This window comes from Lepidochelys kempii, chromosome 5 (assembly GCF_965140285.1).
Source record: "Lepidochelys kempii isolate rLepKem1 chromosome 5, rLepKem1.hap1, whole genome shotgun sequence".
Lineage (NCBI taxonomy): Eukaryota > Metazoa > Chordata > Testudines > Cheloniidae > Lepidochelys > Lepidochelys kempii.
The window spans coordinates 45,812,672-45,838,002 of NC_136384.1; the positions used below are offsets into that span (position 1 = coordinate 45,812,672).

At 45.6% G+C, this 25,331-nt stretch overlaps 1 protein-coding gene across 3 annotated transcripts in view; it reads right to left on the bottom strand.

The window, feature by feature from the left end:
- Positions 1-24,937, bottom strand: part of SCAMP1 (secretory carrier membrane protein 1) — a 101,444-nt gene extending 76,507 nt beyond the window's left edge. For 2 of the 3 annotated variants that reach the window (XM_073344152.2, XM_073344151.2), the window contains exon 1: positions 24,752-24,936. In XM_073344152.2, coding sequence (XP_073200253.1) covers positions 24,752-24,808 — 57 coding nt within the window. In that variant the 5' untranslated portion in view covers positions 24,809-24,936. Of the gene's footprint in view, positions 1-24,751 lie in introns of all 3 variants that reach the window. The other variant, XM_073344153.2, reaches the window with a different exon arrangement.
- Positions 24,938-25,331: the final 394 nt, after the last annotated feature.

Here is a 25,331-nt window from a genome sequence, read left to right on the forward strand (position 1 = left end):
TAAACTAGCATCTTGTGATTGCCTATCAGCAATTTAGTCATTTACAGCATTCTATCTTGTGATCTAGGGTTACTCTTGGCTAGCTATTTATGCTAAGGCTTTTTGGCATTTATGCCTTAGACAATAGCTTAGCCAAACTTACAGGCCTTGAGAGTTGTAGGCTCATTGCATTATTGCCTTAACGTATACCACCTATGCCTCACCTAGCAAACTCTTATACATAAAGGCTACAGTTGTTGCAAATTTTTAAGGTTATACACACACAAACAAAACATATTCTGATGAAGGTAGCAAATTATAAAAAAGCAGCCCATTCAGTTGTAACACAATGTGAAGTGCAATCCCAACAGCTCAAGCAAAATAACTTGGATTGTGTCCTCCTTGAATTCTAGCTACAGTGACAGAAATTATTTTAATATCTCCATGTACTATTTACATGTGCAGAACAAAATTAAATCGGTTTGGAGAATCAAAGACCTCTACTACTGGGAAGCTGGTGACCATGTAAACAGCTCGCGAGCCACATGCAGCTCCTTTACAGTTAAAGTGCGGCTCATGGAGCCCCCCAACCCCTCATATTCTCCACCTGCCAGATTTGGGGGGAGGGGCACGGAGGGGGAGAACTTGAGGCTTCTGCCCTGCAGTGGGGTGGTGAGACTAGGGGCTTCTGCTCAGCGAGGAGGGGGTGCTTGGGGCTTCAGCCCGACTACCCCTTTCCCCTATGGGGCTGAAGCCCCAAGCCTCAGCAGGTCACCTCCCGCAGGGCTAAAGCCCCAAGCCCTGGCATGCACTTCCCACAGGGCTGAAGCCCCAAGACCCCCCTCCTACACTGCTGAAGCCTTGAGCCCTGGCAGGCCCCTCCCACAGGGAAGAAGCCTTGAGGCCCCCCAATACCCGCAGGGAAAAAGCCCCTAGCCTCACTACTCTACGGCAGGGCACATGCCCCGAGCTTCAGCAGGCATGGCTCTCAAACTTCTGAAGATTGCTGTATGCGGCTCCAAGTGTCAATAATTTTGGCCACCCCTGTATTAAAATTTCAGACCAGAGAAAATGACAAATGAATTGTATCAATATTCATTAGATAAGGAAGGATATGCTGATCAATTTAAAGATGATAAAGATCTAGCTGAAGCTGATAAAGATGATGAAAAGCAAGATGCTTGAAGAGTTAGCCTGCTGCCTACCTACCATAAATGCATTCTAAAGTGACTCTTTATAGCCACTGTGTGTTTAATCTTTTTTGTAAATGTCTTCTTGAATAATATTCAAGTTCAAATGCTAACCTTTGCTAAAATTATCCTCTCATTTTGTAGAATTTCATTTCATTGTGTTTGGCATTTTTCTTAGTAAAAATAACTCCATTAAGTAACTTTTTTTTAAAATTAATTACTATATGTACACACAATTAATCTACAATTAATTAAGATTCTAATTAATGCACCAATCACTACAGTATTTAGGTGACAAATAAAAAGATTAGTGCCTCCACAACATCCTGAATTCTGTGCTCCACCACTGGTGAAATCGAGAATTCACAAGCCAAAAAGTTGCTATTGACTGAAAAAGACTGACACAAACAGATGAATATTGCATTGTGAAGATCAAGGAGGTTTGTTTCTTTCCATACTAAGAGAGCAAGAACAGCCAGAGCCCCAGAGTTCCTGGCCACCGCTGCCACTACTGCTACTCTGGGGCTCCACCGGTGATTTAAACGGCTCGGGGCTACCAGCAGCCGCTACCACAGCTGGAGCCCTGGGCCCTTTAAATCACCGGTGGAGCCCCAGGGTAGCAGTGGCCGGAGCCCCGCGGCTTGTTAAAGGGCCCAGGGCTCCGGCTCTTTAAATCACTACCAGAGCCCTGGGGTAGCGCGAGCAGCAGCCGGCAGCCCTGGGCCCTTTAAATTGCCGCCGGGCTGCGCTGAAGGGCTGGCTGCAGGAGTCTGGCCCCCGCCCTGCCCATTCCAGTTGAGCCGCTCCCCGACCTTGCTCAGGACCCCGGCCACCCCGCGTGCTGTTAAGTCCCTTAAGTTACTTTCACCGCTGAGTATACTCTTAAAACTCTAAACCCTATTTAGGAAAAGTTAAAAGAAAACCTGCAGAATTAAAATCTCCAATACAGAACTTTGCGAGGATTTGAAGAGATGAGAATATTTTAAAATCAAAGTATGGCAGTATAGTAAAACCACATACATATATGCGTTCAACTATAGTAAAGAAGTATATACAGAGAAATTCACTGGGTATATTTTGTGTGCGCGCAGGACGACCGTTAAGAGTAGTGCACGTATACATAATAAGGCAGCAGAGATAATTCTGGGATTTAAAAAAGGCTATGGAAATGCCACATAGAAACATTTTAACAAACTACGGCAAACAGGCAGGGCTTGCCTTCACTGCAGTGTTAGCGCAAGTAATGTACACTCAAGTTAATCCTGAGTTAGCTGAGCTTGTGCAAGAGGAATAACACTTTGAAAAACTAAATCTGCACACGTCTGTATCGGCAGCACAGAGTAGCAGAGTCTCACTGCATTACTAGCACCATCAGCGCTCTACTTTAAAGCCTCACGTAACTGGAGCTGGAGACTTGTACGTGCAGGGGAGTCAGGTGAAAGATAAACACTTGAGTTTACCTTGAGCTAACACTGAATACAAGTCCTTAGACATGCGCTTGGCTCTACTCACCGTAAGTAATCATACTGAGTTCAATACATTCAGTTAAGCATGTGCTGAAGTATTTGCAGGATCAGGGCCCATGTTATAATTTAGCAAGATCTAATTGTATTCTGTTCATGTTCTCTTACCACACCCTCTACTTAGCAGTATGCCTTTACTGTAAGAGCATTAACTTTCACAATTCTGAATTAAGCCTACCTTATGCTCCAAATCCACACTGAGCTCTGAACTCGCAGACCTTGTGTGTCTGCTCAGAGCCACAACGAAGTAAACAGGAAACTGACAGTGCAGAACTCAGTGAAAGATCCAGGATATAGAGCCCAATCCTGCAGTTGCTGTAGAAGCAAAACCTTTTGATAGCAACAGGTGTATGCAGCTACTGAAAAGAAGTTTTCTATCTCAAATTATTGCCATTCACTGAAATAATGTCAATATATATTTACTGTAGAGTGTGAGGGGTGTGTACTCCACAGATGGTGATAGGGTTAGTGTGGGCCTGAGGCCAATTGAGTAGCAGCCTGCACCTGGAGGGTGGGCCAGGCTGAATTGATGAGGAAGCCTAGCTTTTGGTGAGGGGGGGAGGAAGAAACACTGGTACAGGACTATAAACAGAGGAAGTTTAGAGCAGAAAGAAAGGAACTTTGCCGTTACTCTCTGGGATTAGAGAGTAGGGAGGGTCAGGGAGAGAGACCAGGAGAGTAACCTCTGGGATCCTTGTCTGAGTAGAGTAGGCTGGCAAGAGACCAGAATAGAGACAGGTGGCATGTCCTAAAAGAACAGCAGGAACTGGACTTCCTGGCAGAGAGCGCTGCAAGGAAGTTAAACAAGGAATAGGGCACAGGAAACTAGTGAGACTAGGTCAAACCCAATGAGGGCAGAAGTGGATTTAAGTTTATACTTGCTGGTTTGGGATTTTGTTGGGGATTCCAGCAGGGGGCCCTGAGAGTCCAGACTCTAAAAATATGGTGGACCTAGAGAGGTTGGGGGGAGAAAGCCTGGAAAAGGCTACAGTAGGAAGGAGTCTAGAGAGGCAGCAAAAAGGAGTTAAAGCAGAACTTTGGCTGCTGGCTATAGGGTCTCTGGACAGGAACCAGTGTAGTGGGAGGGCCCAGGTACCCCTACCAGCAACTGGTAAGGTAGCATGAGACCCTGAGGAGGGGACAAGGACAACGGAGAGCCCTGAGAAAAGGGCACTAGGACCACAAGGACCAGATTTAGGGCTAAAGACCTTCTTGTAAGGACACTATTTTATTTGAATTTAGTTACTCCGGCACAGTGTGAGACTAAACCATGACCTGGCTGGCATGCTGAGTCTCCGGAAGAAGCATACCACCATGAAACTCAGTGACCATCGGCAAAGGGTGCTAGACAAGAGAGAGCTGCCATGCCACACCCAGCCACAAGGGGGTGTACCAGAAGTAAATCCACTCTTCCACATGGAATTACTCTAGAATTATATGTAAGAGTAAAAAAAATTGAAACTGGCCTGAGTGTTATTGTAGCCTCCTAGCCTTTGGAACTTTATAAAATTATCTGAAACATTTCTGAGGTTAGCAGACTGTTGATTTATTGGCAACTACAACAGTTGTTATTTCCACTCTATATTTCCAATACTGTATAAAGAAACAGGACGGGAAAAGGCAGGACACTAAAGGTCAAGAGGTTTGAAATTCATTTCAGAAAGAACTTTTGGTTTTATTGCCATGACTTATACAAAAATAAATCAATCAAGATATATATTCCACATTGACAAAATCCATTCAAGGATATACAAGTTTACTGTATAAAGTTCATTGAAAAACAAAACATAAATAAATGAAAAAAATATGTGTAATACAAAATAGTCTGTGATAGTACTAGCACTATAAAAATATTAAGTATAATTTCCACTTCACTTAAATAGTAGATTGGATAGATTTTTTCCAGTACAGTTTTCACTGGAAAATGAATCTCCTGAAAAGTTTTGAAAAAGCTGTTTCCTATTACCATTCCTTTAACTGTTACCTGTTTTGTTCTTTCATTTTTTCTTGACCCTCAAAACATTTGAACTTGGATTATAGACTCCTGTTTTAAAGAGGGATACTTTCAATCTGAAAGCTTATCAATTATTTAAAAAAATTCAACAGCATTTTCAGGTATGCCATTTAGAGTTATTTTAGTAATCCCAAAATTAACACCATTCTGTGCAGTATTGTTTACATGTGCCAAAAATATAATACCACAAAGAGAGAATAAAACTTGAAAACTAACAAGTGTTATACTATAAAATAAGTTCATTTAATTCCAGCAGATGCCACCTGGAAAGGCATAGTTTAAGGCCCGTCTATACTTCAAACCTCTTGTGTGTTAACTTCAGTTATTTCACATTAAAATGTCTTCAATCCAAAAACATTTTTTGTTGTTGCCAATCGTGTGGTGTTTTAACGCACATTAAAGCCACTTTGCAAGTGGGTTTACAGATATGCATGATGAGGTTACCCATAGCACAGTAGGTGTGAAACAACTGTTGAACATCTGCCGGGTCCTCCTACTCTTAACCCATACTACCTTACTAGCTACCTAGGATCCTGTTTACCTGTGCGTTATCTAGTACTTTGGGACCATCCTGACTGGAGGTCAACTCCCTATTCAAATGCTGGAGTGTGGCAAGATTTTGTCTTTTGCTATTCCAGCTTGTGTGAAGTTCACAAGCCTAATTATTGATCAACATGACTCATGCTTCACTGTGGTCTTGTGCTGAGATCCAGCACTTCATTGCCTTCTGAGGAGAGAAGCTTGATCAGTCACATCTGAATGGCAGTTGCTTACCAGCTGAACAAGCAGCTATAACAACAAATGCAAGACAGAAAGCACAGCTGGGACATCCCAGAGCCACAGTAAGGCAACGGCTCTCCAGCTGGCAAAAAGGACTAGTAAGTACTGTGGGACCACTAAGAGACCTATCAACCTCTGCTGGTACTATGAGAAGCTGGACCATACGTTTGCTGGAGATCATCCCACTCAACAACAGCATATTGTGGATTCCCCAACAAATCCTCCAAACCAGGATCTTGTTGACTTGGTGAACCTGGAGCCAAACCGTTTCAGAGATCTAGGGGCACCCTCAATCAAAAAAGGATCAACCTGAACTACAGGCAAGAGACCCAAACTGTGGAGGGGATCAATTCCAGTAAGTATGCAACAATACTACAGTAGAATTGGACAGCTGGGTTTGAACAACTTAGTTTAGGCACCATAAAGTTTACCTTCACTCTGCTTCCTGAGGTTTTAAACACCACACCTAACCTAATGAAAATGACAGATGTGCTGGAGACTGTACAAACCCTTCATGCCTTTATTTCTTTAAATATGCCAACACACAATCACCACTTTAGCTTGCAGCGTACCACCACACACAATCCCACAGCAGCATTTACTGGTCTCTCACCCATCCATTGATTTCTCTCCCCCACACCAGAGACTGTTCTAAAAAGACACTTATTTTAGCAGCAAATACAGAAAAGAAAATGGAAAAAAAAAACATGTTTCTAACTCAGGGTTTCATTAAGAATCAAAGCTTTGAGCTAACATGAATTAGGAATCAAATTGTCCAAATTATGGCAGACATTTCCAAGAAAGATATATTTTAAGACGCTTAACAATTCACACACGTCTTTACGTACCGCAGAATTCTATTAATTTTGAAGTACACCTTATGCTGATCCACAGGTGTTAAATATGAAAACTTAAAAGCACAGATAGTGCTCTAATTTGGCACAAAGATTGACTGGCAATGCAGCTCTCTTGGCACTGCCCATATTGCTTGTGGTTCCCTTTCACTCCTGCAGATCTGGGGCAGCCATACCTTTCTGGACAGGAGGATTCTGTCTTTTGGGGACACAACACAGGATAACATCCTCCAACATAAGGACAGTCTACAGAAGTACACATGCATTTACTTGGTCTCACTGACGCAGCCTCTAATTTGCCACCCTATCACTCACAACCCATCTGGAATTTAGTTCCCCTATCCCACACTGGCAGAAAAAAACCCCTTCTCCACTTCTCCTGTCACCCACCTCTCAGACCTGGGGGCTCCTACACAGAGGAAAAAGATTGTGTAAATATCTTACCATGTCCAATCTCACCCAAGACTGGGAAGAGCCTATGGGAAAGGAAATCTCAAAGTGAGGGGAGAAAGCAACATTTTAATCAGTATTGGCATACAGGCTACAATTTCAACAGCTTGGGTTCCCCCCAACACACACACATTTTCCCTATAGCACCAGCATCAAGAAAAGGAAAGAGAAAGGACTAGCACATCACAGACAGCAGCTAGGAATAGAGAGACAAACAATCCTCTCAGATCATATGACCTTGAAACTTTCTATCTTTTCAGAATTCATAAAGCTGTGCGATGAGTTTTTATGCTCACAACATTCAAACTGGTATTCATTGGTACTGAAGTATTGGAAGTGTTTACAGCCACAGTTCTAAGTGTGCAGCATCATGTCACAACAGTAACATGTGCATAATATACACTATATTCACACTGAGTGCCTTAAAAACCTCAAACAAAAAGGATAATACACTTATCTATGGATTAAATTCTTGTACTATGACACCCACATAAAAAAAACACGCTAATAAATGGCTTCCACAAAAACCACATATACACTTTACAATGGCACCTGGACTCAAAGTATGAGCTGCGTGCACAACTTACTCAGTGCCTCTGAGTAGATGCATCATTTGGTAGATGAAGGGTTCATGTTTAGCTATTCCACCTGGAAGCAGGCAGGGCACACCCTGACTGTTTTGTAGAAGCAATGCACACATTGCTCTATCCAAGGACAAGGGCTAGATATGAACCATGAGAACTTGATTGTTGGGACAGCAACTGTGGGAAGCTTTCTTAGCCTGGGCTCAAGGCCTGAGAACCAGGATTGTAGTAGATAAAGGATGGTAAATAAGTATATTAATCAACGTAATACATTCCTTTGTGTATCTTTTTGCGGTAGCAGTGTGTAATGCTTAGGGGGGAGAAATATAATAAAAGGAGAAGGTGGAAGGCGGGGGGGCAGAACAGCCCATCTCAGCTGACCAGCCTGCTCGCTTGCATAAAGCTGTGTTCTGTCTCATCATTGAACCGCCACAACTGGCGCCCAAACGTGGGGCCCTCAGCACTCACCTCGCCCGGCAAGGGTTTCAGACGCGTCACTCATCCGCTTTGTGGATCCCGGTGAGTATTTTTCATTGTGGTAAGTATGGGAAGCTTCCTCTCTGCTTTGCAAGTGCAACACCGCAATGAGCTGCAGTATTTGCTGCGTAAGGCTCAGCATGACTGCCCGGCTCGAGCACTTACTCTCCTGCTACAGGAGGTGCGTGCCCAGTGCCCATGGTATCCTGAAGCCGGAAGCCTTAAGCTAGCGGACTGGGAGCGATTGGGCCAGACATTGCACGAAGAGCCTCAGGCGCCCGTGCAGGCTTTACATGCCTGGCACCTCTGTCGCGACGCGATACTGCGTGTCACCTCGGATAGGCCCTCTTTCACGAGGCTGGTGATCTCGCCACGCCCGTCGGCTCCTGTAGCCATCCCCATTGCAGCTCTCCCCCCTTCTACTGATGCAACCCAGCGTGTCGCTTCGGAAAGACCCTCTCCCGTACCCACAGCCCCCCCTCTCCCTGCTTTGCCCCCAGTGTCTTCATTACCACCGCCTCCCTTGCCTTCCCCACCGGAGCCAGTGTGTGATCACCCTCCGTCCGTGGGGCCCCATGCTCCGGGGCCCCCCGGAGGGTCATCTGTATCTGCTCAGAAGCTTTCGCTGGTGCAACAAATGGTTCACGCAGCGAAAGCTCGATCAGATCTTACAGCGGAGGAGCTGGCTGATCTGGTCTCAGTTTGCCCGGTGACCTGGCAGAATGATGACCAGGGCAACCCCGTGGGCACCTGGACCACTTTGCCATACTTGGTGGTTAGAGAGGTAAAGAAAGCAATTCATGAGTTTGGCCTGACTAGCACCTTTGTGCGTGGTCTCATTGAAGGGATAGGTACTGGGTACTCCCTAATCCCTGAGGATTGGAAAACGCTGCTGCGCATGATGTTATCACCCAGTCAGTATGTTATTTGTATTAGTGAGTATCGGCAGATGGCAGAACGCCAAGCTCAGGTACATAGAGAGCACGGTATCATTTATGAGCATTTGGCAGGGGAGGGCCCGTTTGCTACTATTGAGATGCAGTCTCAACTCCCTCAGGCCGTCTTCCCCATTATTTCCACCTGTGCCCAGCATGCTTTCAAGAAGGTCCCAGATTCAGGCAAGCCTACCAAAAGCTTTGTCAGTATCCGTCAGGGTGCCTCAGAGTCCTTTTTGGATTTTACCAACAGATTGCATGAGGCTATCCTCCGACAGGTGGATAACACTGAGGCAGCTCACGAGCTCCTGTTAAAATTGGCAGTTGAAAATGCAAACGAGGATTGCTGCCATGCTCTCCAGGCAGCGCAAGCCTCTGGTATTTTAGAGCTCTCAGACATGCTGCGGGCGTGCCAGAACATTGGCACACAAGCCCACAAGGCTGGAGTTCTGGCTGCCGCCCTGAGAAAAACTGGGAAGGAGGGGAAGCGTTGTTACCGCTGTGGTAAGGAGGGTCATTTTCAGCGGGAGTGCCGCTCATCTAAGGCACCAGCCCGACCCTCAAAGAAGTGCCCCAAGTGTGGAAAAGGTTATCACTGGGCTAATCAGTGTCTTAGCGGGTCGGGAAACCGCGCGACGGGTCCCCCCCGAACCCAGGGCCAAACTGGAGTGTTTCCCACTCAGACAACCGCTCCTCTGCCTTAAAATCCGCAGACTCTATGAGGGCGGCGACTGCTGGAAGTGCAGGGCTTGATTTGTTCATGCAGGAGGACACTGACTTTTGGCTGCCAGGGGAGGTCTGTGCCATACCTACACAGGTGACGGGACCTCTCCCTGCCGGCTTTGTGGGTCTTGTTCTCCCTCGCTCACATGCTGGGAAACAGGGCTTTTTTGTCATTCCAGGGGTCATTGATGCTGATTACACTGGCATTATTAAGGTTCAGGTGTGGACTCATCTTCCACAGTCGCTCCCGCGTGGACGGTCAATTGCACAATTGATTTTAGTCCCCTATCAGGTGCCAGCTGCCAAGGATCGAACTCGGGGCAGAGGCGGCTTTGGATCGACGTTGTCTCACTCGCCGTCTCACAGCGCGTCTTCTCCACTTGTTGCTCTGACAATGTCAGTCCGCCCCTCGAAACCTTAGTTAACACTTCTCTTAAATGATGTTCCTTTTACAGGGCTGGTGGACACTGGAGCTGACGTTACAGTGATTCGTGATCTGGAGAGGCCGGTTAGTTGGCCTACGGTTCCTTCTAAAGAATTGTGGGGGATCGGGGGTAGTAAACCCGGGCGCCACAGTTTGTCTTGGGTCACAGTCTCTAAACCGGGAGGCCGTACCCTTGCTACTATCCGCCCTTTTGTACTCCCTGTCCACCTCAATATTTGGGGCCGTGATTTACTTACAAAGTTAGACACCACCCTCGATATTAACATCTGATGGCCTAAAACCCTCCCTCACCCACCGTGCCCTCCGCATTACCCTTGGTATGGCAATCCTTAGAGCCCGTATGGATTGACCAGTGGCCCCTCCCTCCAGAAAAGCTAAAAGCACTTCATTCGCTTGTGCAGCAGCATTTGCAAGCACAGCGACTGGAGAGCTCCACTAGTCCCTGGAACACCCCGGTGTTCGTTATTAAGAAAAAATCGGGTGCTTGGCGGCTGTTACATGATTTAAGGGAAATAAATAAACACATCCAACCTATGGGCCCCTTGCAATTTGGCTTACCAAATCCAAATTTAATTCCTCAAACCGATCAACTTTGTGTGTTAGATTTAAAAGATTGTTTTTTCACCATCCCCCTTTGCCCTCAAGATCGCGAAAAATTTGCATTTACGGTGCCACAATATAATAATCAGCAACCCTCTCAAAGGTATCAGTGGAAGGTCTTGCCCCAGGGAATGCAAAATAGTCGAACCTTGTGTCAGCTTTTTGTGGATCGGGCCCTTGCCCCTTTCCGTGCTTGGTACCCTTCGCTAAAGGTCTACCATTACATGGATGACATTTTGCTAAGTGGTCCCCGGGTCACGGCACAACAGCTTGAATCTTTACCTCAGATTCTCGGCCAAAATGGCCTGTTAGTGGCACCAGAAAAAATCCAACGCTCTTATCCCTACCACTACCTCGGATATAAGGTTTTATAAACCTATGCTGCTCCGGTTCGTCCGGAATTAATTCTACCTCAACCCCTAACCCTTGTTAAATTACAACAGATTTTGGGTCATTTAAATTGGATTCGGCCCTACTTTCGTCTCCCCACTTCAATGCTGCAGCCGTTGTTTGAGCTCCTGCGTGGAGCCCGGGCACCGGGTGCAGTTATTGCCATCACTGAAAAGCATACTGCCTGCATTCAACAAATCAATGCAGCATTGAGTCAGCAGTTTGTGGACAGACTCCCAGAGGTCCGTCCCTTACGATTAGTTCTTCTTGCCACCCCTCATACGCCAACTGCAGCTCTGTTTGTACCCTGTACAGACACAGCCGTCTTTATTATAGAATGGCTATACCTTTCATCCACTCCTCCTCGAAATATTTATCCATATTTAGATGCCCTATCTGATCTTGTTCGTAAAGCCCGCCACCGTGCAGTGCAACTCACTGGCACTGATTTAGTTGCCATTGTGCTCCCCTTGTCCCGTACTGAATTTGACTCTTTGTGCCACACCTCCTTGGCCTGGCAGGTTGCTCTTTGTGATTATGTGGGAGAGATTTCTTATAATCCTCCAAAAGATCCTCGGTTGGTCATTACCCAAAAGGTGCCCCTAGTTGTTCATCGTCTTAGCCGCTCTCAACCCATTGTTTCCGCTGTCACTCTTTTTACTGATGGCTCTCCCCACCGAGGTGTAGTCACTTATCAGTTGGGTGACCCCCCTCGTTGGCATTCTCGTTTTACACTGCCTCAGCGTTCTGCACAGCGTTCAGAATTGGCTGCTGTTATTTTGGCCTTTCAACTTTTTGCTGATTGTCCCTTCAATTACCTGATAAACATAATGGGTATCCACAATTAAATTAATCATTTACCCCTTGCCCTCATTACCCCTCAGGTTGATACAGACCTCCTTCGCCTGTTTTTGTCTTTGCAGCATCTTCTTGCCATTCGTCATTTCCCTTACTTTGTTGCTCATCTTCGCAGTCATACCCCTCTGCCTGGGCTACTCACTGAGGGCAATGCACGCGCCGATCGCGCGTTGCGTGGTCAGGTAAATTCCCTTTTTTCTGACCCCATTGAAAGCCATGCCTTTTTTCATCAGTCTGCCTCTGTTTTGGCCCGGCAGTTTCACATTCCTGCTGATCATGCACGTTCCATCCCCCACTGTGCTGCTGCTGCTCCTACTTTTTCTTATGCCGTTAACCCCCGAGGTACCGCAGCAAATCAGCTGTGGCAAATGGATGTTACTCATGTGCCACAATTCCGCCCCTATTCGTTTTTACATGTTTCCATTGATACTTATTCGGGCTTCCTTTGGGCAACCACTAACAAAGTTATTCACCATTTGCTGGCCTGCTTTTCTGTTATGGGTCGCCCCTGCCAAATTAAAACAGATAATGCCCCAGCCTACTGCTCTGCAGCCCTCTCCACCTTTTGTGCCCGCTGGGACGTCCGTCTTAAACACGGAATCCCTTATAATTCCACGGGCCAAGCCATTGTTGAATGTGCCAATCGCACACTCAAAACCTTGCTAGATAAACAATTAAAACAAGGGGAGCTGCGTCTCCGAACCTTAGGAGACATTCAACAACAAATGCATATCCTCTTGTTTACTTTAAATAATTTAACACTGAATGCAGATCAGCAGACCCCTGCGGATCGGCATTTTCACAAATCTGAGGTACTGGAAAGACCGCATGTCCGATCCACAGTGGCTGGGCCCAGTACCTCTAATCACTTGGGGTCGGGGATATGCTGCTGTATCTCTCCCTGCAGGACCGTTGTGGGTTCCAGCTCGGTGTGTGCGACCGGCACTTAAACAACATGGCATGGCACCAGGGGCTGTTGTATCCCATACCAGAGTTTCAGCTGACTTTGGAAGAGACCGCGTTGCCCCCCGAGTCGACAACGACGGGACGGAAACGGAGGAGGCGTAGTGTCCCAAACCGGCCTGTGACATGGGGAGCAGTAAAAGCATTGGTCGCCGCGGCCCAACGAAGACTGGCAGCAGATCAACAGCCAGAGACTCCTGAGACTTTGTTTGTGGCAATTCTCGCCCAAATCACTGCTAATTCTGTGATGATTGTGTGCCTTTTGTGCCTGCTATTTCCTGTAGGGGTTGGCTCGGAAGCGCTTCCCCCATTACAAGCCCAAATGACATATAACATATGGGAAAGATTGGCTTCAATAGCAAATGTTACCCACTTTTGTCTATCTAATTCTGCAGCAGCCGGAGATTTGTTAGGTACATGCCTTATTCCAGTATGTCATCACCCTGAGGAGATGGAGAATAAGACACTGTTCTCTGCTTATGCGAATCTTTCTTCCCAGTACTCTAGCATGGCTATTTGGGGCCCGGCCAACTATACTCTGCCTCGCACAGCTATATCCCTCCACACACCGTACCCGGCCGGGGCTCACAATGTCACCTATGCGCGTGTAGTTAACTGCACTAGTACAAAGGTGTCCTTGGGCTGTCGAAAAATTTCTCAACCCCTTTTAAATTGTTCCCATGCTGTTAATGTTTCATATAATTATGGCCATATCATCCTACCATCAGGATGGATTTTTACTTGCGGTTCACGCACCTTTAATTATATTCCTGCAAATTTAAGTGATGGCACCCTTTGCTGTCTTAGTAGAATGACACTTATATTGCCTTTTGCTGGTCAAAACCGTAGTAAAAGAAGTGTACCCCTTTCAGATGATTGTATTGCAGATGTTGAGCTTTTTAGTCGTGCTGAGTATACTGCCTTTGCGGCCTCTATTGTTGGGGTCCCCGCGCTTGCTATGTATTCAGCCAGAACTTTAAATAACCTGGCATGCTTTGCAGCAAAGGCAATTAATACAACATCCCAGGCTATTGCCTTACTTAACACAGAACAACACGAATTAAGGGATGCAATTTTGGATAACAGAGCAGCCATTGATTTTCTGCTCCTGAAACACCATCTAGGCTGCTCCACATTTCAGCACATGTGTTGCTTTAATTTAACTGATAATAGTCGCTCCATAGAAACTAGACTGGCTGAATTGGCCAGTCTTACAACACACATACGCCAAGATCTGGGGTTTGAGGGTTTTTGGAATTGGCTTACAGGTTGGCTGCCCTCTCTAGAATGGCTGCGACAGCTTTTTGGTTATTCTGTGTTTGTAATCATTGGGCTTATTTTTTGCTGCTGCCGTGTACAATGTATTCCTTCCTTGTTAAGACTTTGTAAAATTTCGCCCTGGAAAGCTCCCCAGGTTATGTCCTTGTCTGTCTGGGAGTTAAATAGCATGACAAAACAAATTGACGGCTACCATGAGATGGCCAAATATCATTAAATAAAAAACGGATGAAGGGTTCATGTTTAGCTATTCCACCTGGAAGCAGGCAGGGCACACCCTGACTGTTTTGTAGAAGCAATGCACACATTGCTCTATCCAAGGACAAGGGCTAGATATGAACCATGAGAACTTGATTGTTGGGACAGCAACTGTGGGAAGCTTTCTTAGCCTGGGCTCAAGGCCTGAGAACCAGGATTGTAGTAGATAAAGGATGGTAGATAAGTATATTAATCAACGTCATACATTCCTTTGTGTATCTTTTTGCGGTAGCAGTGTGTAATGCTTAGGGGGGAGAAATATAATAAAAGGAGAAGGTGGAAGGCGGGGGGCAGAACAGCCCATCTCAGCTGACCAGCCTGCTTGCTTGCATAAAGCTGTGTTCTGTCTCATCATTGAACCGCCACAGGTAGATGTCTCCATTTGGCTTTTCAAAATCATCATACACTGTGCCTAGCACTTGCTCCCATCCATTTGAAAAGCTCTCTCCCTTCTTCTCTCAAATGTTGTGCAAAACACAGCAAACAGCTATCATAACAGAAAGATGTTTCTCATCAGCCTCGGGTTCTTCCATCTATTCTCCATCTTCCAAATGTACATTCCACAGCCATTTCTGCAACTACTCAGTGTATAGATACATAGTTCCTTTCATGTATCGAAGTGTTCAGTAAAAGGTTTCACCCAGAATGAGTGGTGGAATGACAGAACCATTGATGCAAAAGTTCCACTTGTCATTGCAGGAAGTCCAGACTTTCTGGTGGCATGGCCCTTACTGAATATCCCACACATATACTGTGGAACTTTCCATGGTTATCAACCAAGCCTTGCATTACCATGGAGAAGTACCCTTTTCCATTTATGGACTTCAAGGCCAGGTACAAGAAGCAAAGAATAGGCACATGACCCATCACTGACCCCAGTACAAGTTGGCAAACCCAACTGTGAAAACCTATTAATAATTTCCTGTATATTTCCCAATCTTTTGACCCAGGGGGACAGAACTCTCTAGACCAGTGGTTCTCCAACATTTTTTTCCCCCACAGACCACTTGAAAATTGCTGAGGGTCTCAGCAGACCACTTACTGATCTTTCCAAATGTTGTTTGTACCTTTAGCTAACTATTGTAAAGCGCTTTGGATTAAAGAGCTATATAAAAAAAACCCGTAACCAACTTTTTTTGTTCTACAAATAAAAGCACACATCTTATTTTAAATATCAGTAGTCTTACCTTTCTAATGAGATGAATGTGCTTGTTTTTGTGAGCAAAGTTCAAGGAAGTCAGGTGGAATGTTTGTCAGCTTTAGCCTTAGGTGAGGTTCAGCATTCATCCTGCTTCTGTATTTAGACTTGAGGGCAGTAAGTGATGAAAATCCTGTCTCACACAGGTACGTAGTAGCAAATGGCATCAGAAAACACACCGCTTTGTCTGCAAGTTCTGGGTACTCTTCAGTTCTTTGAATCCAAAACTCAATTATGGAATGTCTTAAATTCTGACCGTAATGTTTTGTTGCAAGAAGGCGCCAACAAGCACTCTTGTGCCTTATTGGACAAACCAGAAGGCAGCTCACTGATTTCAATTCCAAAAGGATTACGTATCCAGTTGTTCGGTTCAGCTTCTACTGGAAAGCAATCTTTAAACTGTTGCTTAAGAGCAACAAGATGTTCTTCGATGTCATTTTTTTGGGGTCAAGAACCAATTCATTTTCAGACAGAAAACCTTCCAATGTTGGGAATGCGCTGAAATCATCCTTTTTTACATGACTAGCAAACAAGACAAGTTATCATTGCATTGATTTTGTCTCGCACATGCAATATAGTCAAACTCCCTGCAGCCCAGTGTTCAACTCATTTAGGCATGTGAATACATCCGAGAGGTAAGCCAAACTTGAGAGCCAGGATAAATCTTCAAAACAATTGGAATGGATGATCTATTAGAAATAGCTGTACTTCTGAATGTAGCTCAAACAAATTAAGTACTTTGCCTCTTGACAATCACCAATCAAGTTGTACACGAGCACTACCCATTTTATTGCACTAAAAATCTGAGAATTCATAGATCTAGCTTTTATTAAATTAACAGTTTTCACAGCAGAGTCCAAAACACCCTTCATTTCCACTGGCATTTTCTTGGCAGCTAGTGCCTCTCAATGAATGATATAGTGCACCCATGTGGCATTAGGTGCCAATTCACAGATACAAGCCATCATCACACTGTGTCTTCCCATCATTGCTCGTACATACTCCAACGCAATGTTGCCAATCAATACAGTGTTCCTTCCAAAACTCATCTAGTAACTGGAAAAGCTGTTCAGCAGTTGTTGTTCTTGGACACTGAACGACAAAACAAAATATCTTCCAGTACTTGCCCTTCCCACTCATACCCGATGTATGCAAGAAGATTTGGAACGACAGCAATATCAGTCGTCTCATCCAATTGTAATGCAGAATACCTACTGTTGTTCATACGTTTCACAAGAATGTCTTTAACATTAGCTGCCATATGTTGAATTCTGCGTGACACAGTGTCATTTGAAAGAGGCACACAATCTAACTGCTTTGCTGTCTTCTCTCCACATATTATAAATGCAAATTCTTTAGCTGCAGGCAGAATAAGTTCTTCCCCAATTGTGTGAGGCTTCCCCACTTTGGCAATTTGAAGGCTTGCATGATATGAAACTTCCAGGGCCTTTACATTTACTGTTGCATGAGCAAACATTGTTCTTTTCCCTTCAGTTTGCACTGAAAAAATTCAGGAGGTTTATCTTTGAAAGCAGCATGATTTGTCATCAAATAGCGCCGGAGGTTTTCAGGCTTCAAGCTTTCATTAACCAGCACTGCGTAGCATAACACACATTGTGGCCTTGGTTCATCTTGTTCACCAGTCCCTGTAAAGCCTAAATTAATATAGCTTGAGTGGTATTGTTTTACCGTTTTTCAGAGTTTCAGTGTATTTTCATTATTGGTACTCATACTGGTTCCTAGTAAACAGGGGTCTGCACTCAAAATTTCCTTTGCAGATGAATGTTCGCTTGCTGTACTCGCATGTTTGATTTTGAACTTTTTGCTGATCTCACCGTCGCTGGTTTAATTATTTTTTGTTTTCTTTTTAAAATATCCCATTTTCAACCACAAATCCATTTCTGGGACTTGACTACTATCATAGTTACTGGACTGACAACTGTTACATTTTTTGAAAAAGCACTAGATTCTGGTACAGTCAGTACATCTCTCCACATGACAATGACCACCAATAAATACAATATAGGTAGGTTAGCTGAATTGCATCCAATGAAAATCATGCATACACATCTGAAAAATGCAACCAATTAAAACTACGTATGTAGTGTAGTAGGGTACCAATTTAAAGAAACACGTTTCACTTCTGGATTAAATGTGAATAAAAACAAAAACACCAAAGGCCCAATTAAATAATCTACTCCTACCATAGACCACTAAATCTTCAGGGAAAGCTGCTCTCAAAAAATGAAACTTCTGCCAAAACACTAACATGCTACAGGCTTTTGCAGTTCACAAAACTATCCCTCTTCCATGCATATCATCTGCACACATAGCTCAGCTTTAAGATGCTAAACAAATCTATGAGTCAACTAGAAATAGTTATGCTCTCACTGTAAATATTAATACAATATTTTCTGATACTGGAAAGGAGAGTAAAAGGCATTCACTCAGACTTATGCAATTTCTCTCAGATCTCCACTCTAAAATTACTACTTCACACACAGAGAGAACAGTAAAAATAAGTAACAAAGCGAAACAAACAGCAAAACAGAACCACAAATGACAACACTGAAAATACGAAGGGAAGTAAAACATCCAGTGGTTGGTTATGGGTATTTAAAATTAATGTTTAGGATCCACGCTGTGCAAATGCAACAGAGCCCTGTAGAAACAGGCAAAGTTCTCCTGGTTTCACATTGTGTGTGTCACCAATGCAAAACACCACCCTATACCGGAAACCTACTGATCGTTATACTTACCTACATGCCTCCACCTTTCATCCAGACCACATCACACAATCCATTGTCTACAGCCAAGCTTTAAGATACAACCTCATTTGCTCCAATCCCTCAGACAGAGAAAAACATCTACAGAATCTCTATCAAGCGTTCTTAAAACTACAATACCTGCCTGCTAAAGGGAAGAAACACATCGATAGAGCCAGAAGGGTACCCAGAAGTCACATACTACAGGACAGGCCCAGCAAAGAAAATAACAGAACACCACTAGCCATCACCTTCAGCCACCAACTAAAACCTCTCCAGCGAATCAAGGAACTATAACCTATCCTGAAAGACGCTCTCTCACAGACCCTGGGAGACAGGCCAGTCCTCGCTTACAGACAGCCCCCCAACCTGAAGCAAATACTCACCAGCAACTACATACCACACAACAAAAAAACTAACCCAGGAACTTATCCCTGCAACAAACCCTGTTGCCAACTGTGTCCACATATCTATTCAAGTGACACCATCGGGGACCTAACCACTTCAGCCACACCATCAGGGGCTCGTTCACCTGCACATCTACCAAGAGAAGTTACTAGATCGCAGGCCCTGGTTCTTATGGGAGACATCAATCACCCTAATATCTGCTGGGAGAGCAACACAGTGGTGCACAGTCAATCCAAGAAGTTTTTGGAAAGTGTAGGGGACAATTTCCTGGTGCAAGTGCCGAAGGAACAAAGTAGGGGGCAGAGCTCTTCTTGACCTGCTGCTCAAAAACCAGGAATAATTAGTAGGGAATTAGAAGCAAAAGTGGATGGGAACGTGCGAGGCAGTGACCATAAGATGGTCGAGTTCAGGATCCTGACAAAAGGAAAAAAGGAGAGCAGCAGAATACGGACCCTGGACTTCAGAAAAGCATACTTTGACTCCCTCAGGAAACTGATGGGCAGGATCCCCTGGGAGAATAACATGAGGGGGAAAGGAATCCAGGAGATCTGACTGTATTTTAAAGAATCCTTATTGAGATTACAGGAACAAGCCATCCCGATGTGTAGAAAGAATAGTAAACACGGAAGGTGACCAGCTTGGCTTAACAGCGAAATCCTTGCTGATCTTAAGCACAAAAAAGAAGCTTACAAGAAGTGGAAGCTTGGACAAATGACCAGGGAGGAGTATAAAAATATTGCTCAGGCATGCAGGAGTAAAATCAGGAAGGCCAAATCACACCTGGAGTTGCAGCTAGCAAGAGATGTTAAGAGTAACAAGAAGGGTTTCTTCAGGAATGTTAGTAACAAGAAGAAAGTCAAGGAAAGTGTGGGCCCCTTACTGAATGATGGAGGCAACCTAGTGACAGGGGATGTGGAAAAAGCTAATGTACTCATTGCTTTTTTTGCCACTGTCTTCATGGACAAGGTCAGCTCCCAGACTACTGCACTGGGCAGCACAGCATGGGGAGGAGGTGACCAGCCCTCTGTGGAGAAAGAAGTGGTTTGGTACTATTTAGAAAAGCTGGACGAGCACAAGTCCATGGGATCGGATGTGCTGCGTCCGAGAGTGCTAAAGGAGTTGGCGGATGTGATTGCAGAGCCATTGGCCATTATCTCTGAAAACTCATGGCGATCGGGGGAGGTCCCAGACAACTGGAAAAAGGCTAATGTAGTGCTCATCTTTAGAAAAGGAGGATCAGGGGAACTACAGGCCAGTAAGCCTCACCTCAGCCCCTAGAAAAATCATGGAGCAGGTCCTCAAGGAATCAATTCTGAAGCACTTAGAGGAGAGGAAAGTGATCAGGAACAGTCAGCATGGATTCACCAAGGGCAAGTCATGCCTGACTAATCTAATTGCCTTCTATGATGAGATAACTGGCTCTGTGAATGAAGGGAAAGCAGTGGCATTTATTAATTGCCTGTTATTCCTTGACTTTAGCAAAGCTTTTAATATGGTGTCCCACAGTATTCTTGCCAGCAAGTATGGGCTGGATGAATGGAATATAAGGTGGACAGAAAGCTGGCTAGATCGTCTGGCTCAACGGGTAGTGATCAATGGCCCCATGTCTAGTTGGCAGCTTGTATCAAGCGGAGTGCCCCAAGGGTCGGTCCTGGGGCCAGTTTTGTTCAATATCTTCATTAATGATCTGGAGGATGGCATGGCACAAATTTGCAAATTTGCAAGATGACACTAAACTGGGAGGAGTGGTAGATACGCTGGAGGGTAGGAATAGGATACAGAGGGCGCTCGACAAATTAGAGGATTGGGCCAAAAGAAATCTGATGAGGTTCAACAAGGACAAGTGTAGAGTCCTACACTTAGGATGGAAGAATCCAATGCACCGCTACAGACTAGGGACCGAATGGCTAGGCAGCAGTCCTGCAGAAAAGGACCTAGGAGTTACAGTGGACGAGAAGCTGGATATGAGTCAACAGTGTGCCCTTTTTGCCAAAAAGGCCAATGGCATTTTGGGATGTATAAGTAGGGGCATTGCCAGCAGATTGAGGGACGTGATCGTTCCCCTCTATTCGACATTGGTGAACCCTCATCTGGAGTACTGTGTCCAGTTTTGGGCCCCACGCTACGAGAAAGATGTGGAAAAATTGGAAAGCGTCCAGCGGAGGGCAACACAAATGATAAGGGGACTGGAACACATGACTTACGAGGCTGAGGGAACTGGGATTGTTTAGTCTGCAGAAGAGAAGAATGAGGGGGGATTTGATAGCTGCTTTCAACTACCTGAAAGGGGGTTCCAAAGAGGACGGAGCTAGACCGTTCTCAGTGGTAGCAGATGATAGAAAAAGGAGTAATGGTCTCAAGTTGCAGTGGGGGAGGTTTAGGTAGGATATTAGGAAAAAATTTTTCATTAGGAAGGTCACCTAGGGAGGTGGTGGAATCTCCTTCCTTTGAGGTTTTTAAGGTCAGATTTGAGAAAGCCCTGATGGGATGATTTAGTTGGGGATTGGTCCTGCTTTGAGCAGGGGGTTGGACTAGATGACCTCCTGAGGTCCCTTCCAACCCTGATATTCGAAGAGTCTATGTGATATGTGCCAGCAATGCCCCTTTGCCATTTACATTGGCCAAACTGGACAGTCTCTACACAAAAGAATAAATGGACACAAATCAGACATCAAGAATTACAATATTCAAAAACCAATCGGAGAACATTTCAATGTCTCTGGAGAAACTGCAGAACTGGAAGTAATTTGCAAACTGGACACCATCAAATTAGGCCTGAATAAAGACTGGGAGTGGATGGATCACTACAAAAACTAAAAACTAATTTCCCCATGCTAATTTCCCCCTACTGTTACTCACACCTTCTTGTCAACTGTTTGAAATGGGTCACCCTGATTACCGCTACAAAAGGAATTTTTCCTCCTGTTGATAATAGCCCACTTCCAGTTTAACTGAACTGTCTCGTTCGAACTGACCCCCCACTTGGTAAGGCAACGTGTGTGTGTGCGTGCGTGCGCGCCTACTGTATTTTCCACTCCATGCATCTGATGAAGTGGGTTTTAGCCCACGAAAGCTTATGCCCCAAAAAATTTGTTAGTCTAAGGTGCCACGAGTACTCCTCATTGTTTTTGCTGATACAAACTAATAGGGCTACCACTCTGAAACGAGTGGACTCACGGAGTTTTTATAAGCCCTGGATCACATTAACACATGGCTTGGAGTTTGCAGACAGATCAAAGAGCTTGCAAATAAGGTCTTTATCCTACAAAACACCTAGCAGCATCCAGACCAAACCTAGTGCTGCTTGCCACTTAAGAGTCAATGGGAGTACTCTGAAGAGCCAAAACTATACCAGATAAAGATCTGGCCTTAATGGTTTCCATACCTCTCCCCAAACATAATGGAAATCACTTGTCTGGACAAGTTGATTTCCATTAAGTTTTAGCAGTAGTTTGGGGAGAGCAGTCTCTCCCACTCAGCAGCAGCAACTGAACTGGGCTAGGAAGGAGAGGGGAGTGTTTCTCCCCCACCATGGCAGCCACCGAGCTGGGGCTGGGAAGGCGGGCCGTCTCTCCCTGGCAGCCACAGTTCCGGTGCTGGGGAAAGTTGCCTCTTTCTCTGGCCACTGCAGCCCTGCAGGTCCCAAATTTCCCCCACCTCCTCTTCTGACCCCACTGCCCCCCCCCAACTATCTCTTATTTCCCCCACCTCACCCTACTGCTCCCTTCCACCAATTCCCTCCAATAGGAATACCCCCTATTCCCTCTAAGGCCACCACCTCACCTTACATGTGCATCTTCTCCAGAATCCAGGCACTTACGCCTGCACAGCTCCACTAATTAGGTGGGCGGCCGCCCAGGTGCGCACCTTAGAGGGAACTATCCGCAGACCACCTGAACAGAGCGTGTGTCCACAGACCGCAGTTTGAGAACCTCTGCTCTAGACAGCAGCGCACATCTTCATGACAACAGTCCTAATTGTCCAACTATCAACTCTGATGGGTTAGCAAATGACCAGTAGCAATCAGGGGGCAAGCTCTCACATGGCTATGGCCACATGCTTCTCAATATTGAGGGTAACTTTCATATGGGTGTTCCACTGCACCAGCTTGAGCTCTGCACAGACTTCTAGGAAAGTGGATTTTCGCATTCTGAAGTTCTGCAGCCACTGTTTATCATCCCAGATTAACAACCCTATTTTATTCCACCAGTCAGCAGAGCCCAAAAGCACTGTTCCACAAAAAAATGTAGGTGAAGTCTCTGCTTAATTTCAAACTTCCTTTTTGCAGGTGGCCTTAGTGCCCTGGTTTTGAAATCATAGCATGAATACAGATGTGCTGTTTACATTCATCACTATGAGGACTGAGAGATCGCAAGCATTTCTCCTCCACGCAGCCTGACAGTGGTTTGACCATGGTGCACCTAGCCAAGCAGTCTCCCCTCATTAGTTTGTGATTACACTTACAAAAAACTCTCCCCCCCCAACAGCCACCTTGATGTGAAAGAGACATACAAAACAGGTGAAAGAGGCTCCATTGTTAAATTTATTGTACATAAAGTTATCAAATGTACATAATAAAACTGCGGGGGGGGATTCTGTTATCACTTTAATCTATAATTTTTGGCATTACTACTACTAACAACTAGCTCTTATATAGCATTTTTCATCCATAGATCTCAAAGCACTTTACTAGTAGTAGGTAAAATAGTAGATAAAAGACTTCCGAACACAACTGTGATTTAAGCTGTCAGTGTTGTGGGATTGTATGCAACTTCTTTTACAGGATATGCAAATGCACCTACTTGGGGTATGCAGGAACTCAGCCTTTTGAAGCTTCACCCTGAGAAGGAAATGCATTACCTATTCACAGTCTTGTCAAAGACCAAACCTGGATAAAGGAGGGACTCACCTCTTCATGACTTTATGTGCTTGTTCTGAGCTGAAGCTGTGACGAACTTGTGACCACAGGGAAAATTCTTCTGTGGGGTTCAAAGGACTAATCACCAACCAGAGCCCTTGCTGGAGTGAGGGAGTGATCTCTGGCAAGCTTACTAGCATAACTGTTGGTTCTTTTATTATTTTTAATATGTTTTTCTTGTAATGCATATACCTTAAGAGTAACTGTACTTGATTAGAAAGAGCTGAGGGTAACTTAACCATGACAACAACACTGTTTGCTACCTTTGAAGAGAAAAGCAAAGCAGGGGAAGGCAGGAAAACTAAAAGGAAGGATTTAGTGGCTTGTTTAATTTTTGAACTTTAACTCCAGTCCAAGAAAACCACGATGTGCACTTATTGCACCAGTTATAAATCCTTGCATTATAACAAAATACCAGTGGAGACCAGAAAAATGGAATCTTTGCTAACAGAAGGCGGTGAAGACTGAATATGAAGGAAACAACCTTAAAAGTTAAAAAAAACCAAACATGTATTTCCTTTGATGTGGAAGTTTTTATGGGTGGTGACTGTGAAATGACGCTTTTTAGAAGACTTACACCAGTTCTAGGATTTGTTTTAGATCGTCATGTTACCTTTGCCTTTTTGTTATTACACATCAGCCCGACCGTCCAGCACTTATTGCTTGGAAGGGGTGCTATCACTCGTGCACACAGACCCGCTGCGTAGCATCTACTGCCTGGTCCCTATGGGACAAGCCTGCAGAGTTACTTACTACAGCGATCATCAACCCTTCTCCGGGACGCAGAGCTACAGACTCCTCCAGCGGTCTCCAGAGCCCCCTCCCAATAACCGCAGCAGGGCGCCGCCGCCGGGCGAAGGGAGACGCTACATTGTCACAGGGCAAAGCAACTCTCAGGTGTCCAGGCCCCGACCCAACCTGGAGAAGGGGAGTGGAAGGAAGGCAGGGCCTGCGGGCGCCTCACAGCGCGGGGGTGTTGGGCAGGCCTGGAGATGCGGACCTGAGGGCGCCTCTGCCCTGTTTTCCGGGGCACAAAGGCAGACTCCCAGGGCTGCTTTCGCCCCCAGCGACTAGAAGACGACCCAGCCCCAAGCTAGAAGGAGAAGGAATCCTCCGCCCCGGGAGTCGCCCGAAGTCCCCGGGGGCCGGCCTCGCCCTCACCTTGAAGGGGTTGTTGAGGTCCGGGTCCGCGAAGGGGTTACTGTCAAAGTCCGACATGGCGAGGGCGGGCGCTACGATCACCGGACGGCGGCGGCGGCGGCTTCACTCCAGCGCCCCGCAAGCTACCCCTAAACCGATGTCACAAGCAGATCCGGTCTTGATCCCGCCCCCTGCCCGAGCAGCCAGTCAGCGACCGAGATCCAAAATGGCCGCTCCGGAAGTGAGGTGTTCGGCGCGGCAATACCATCTTTACGCCTGGGAAAGGAACCCTACCCGTTCGGGGGACGGAGAGGAACGGTATCGTCTCATGGAACCCAAGCCAGGATAACCCTGTCCCCTCTCAAAATGCCCGTCTTGAAACCTCGCCGCTACCCCTTTGGAAGGGGTCTCCGACCCTGCTGCCTGAACCACGAGGGGCTGGCTTCCGCTTCTCCTCCGCCTTGGATGGGGGAGGGGGGGGTTGGCCTGTCCCATTGCCAACACAAAAACGGGGGGTGGAGGGGAGAGAAGAATAAGGAAAGTTATGAGGCAGAGTCCCACTAATTGCCTGGTTTAAGAGTCATGGGATTTTTCTCTCACT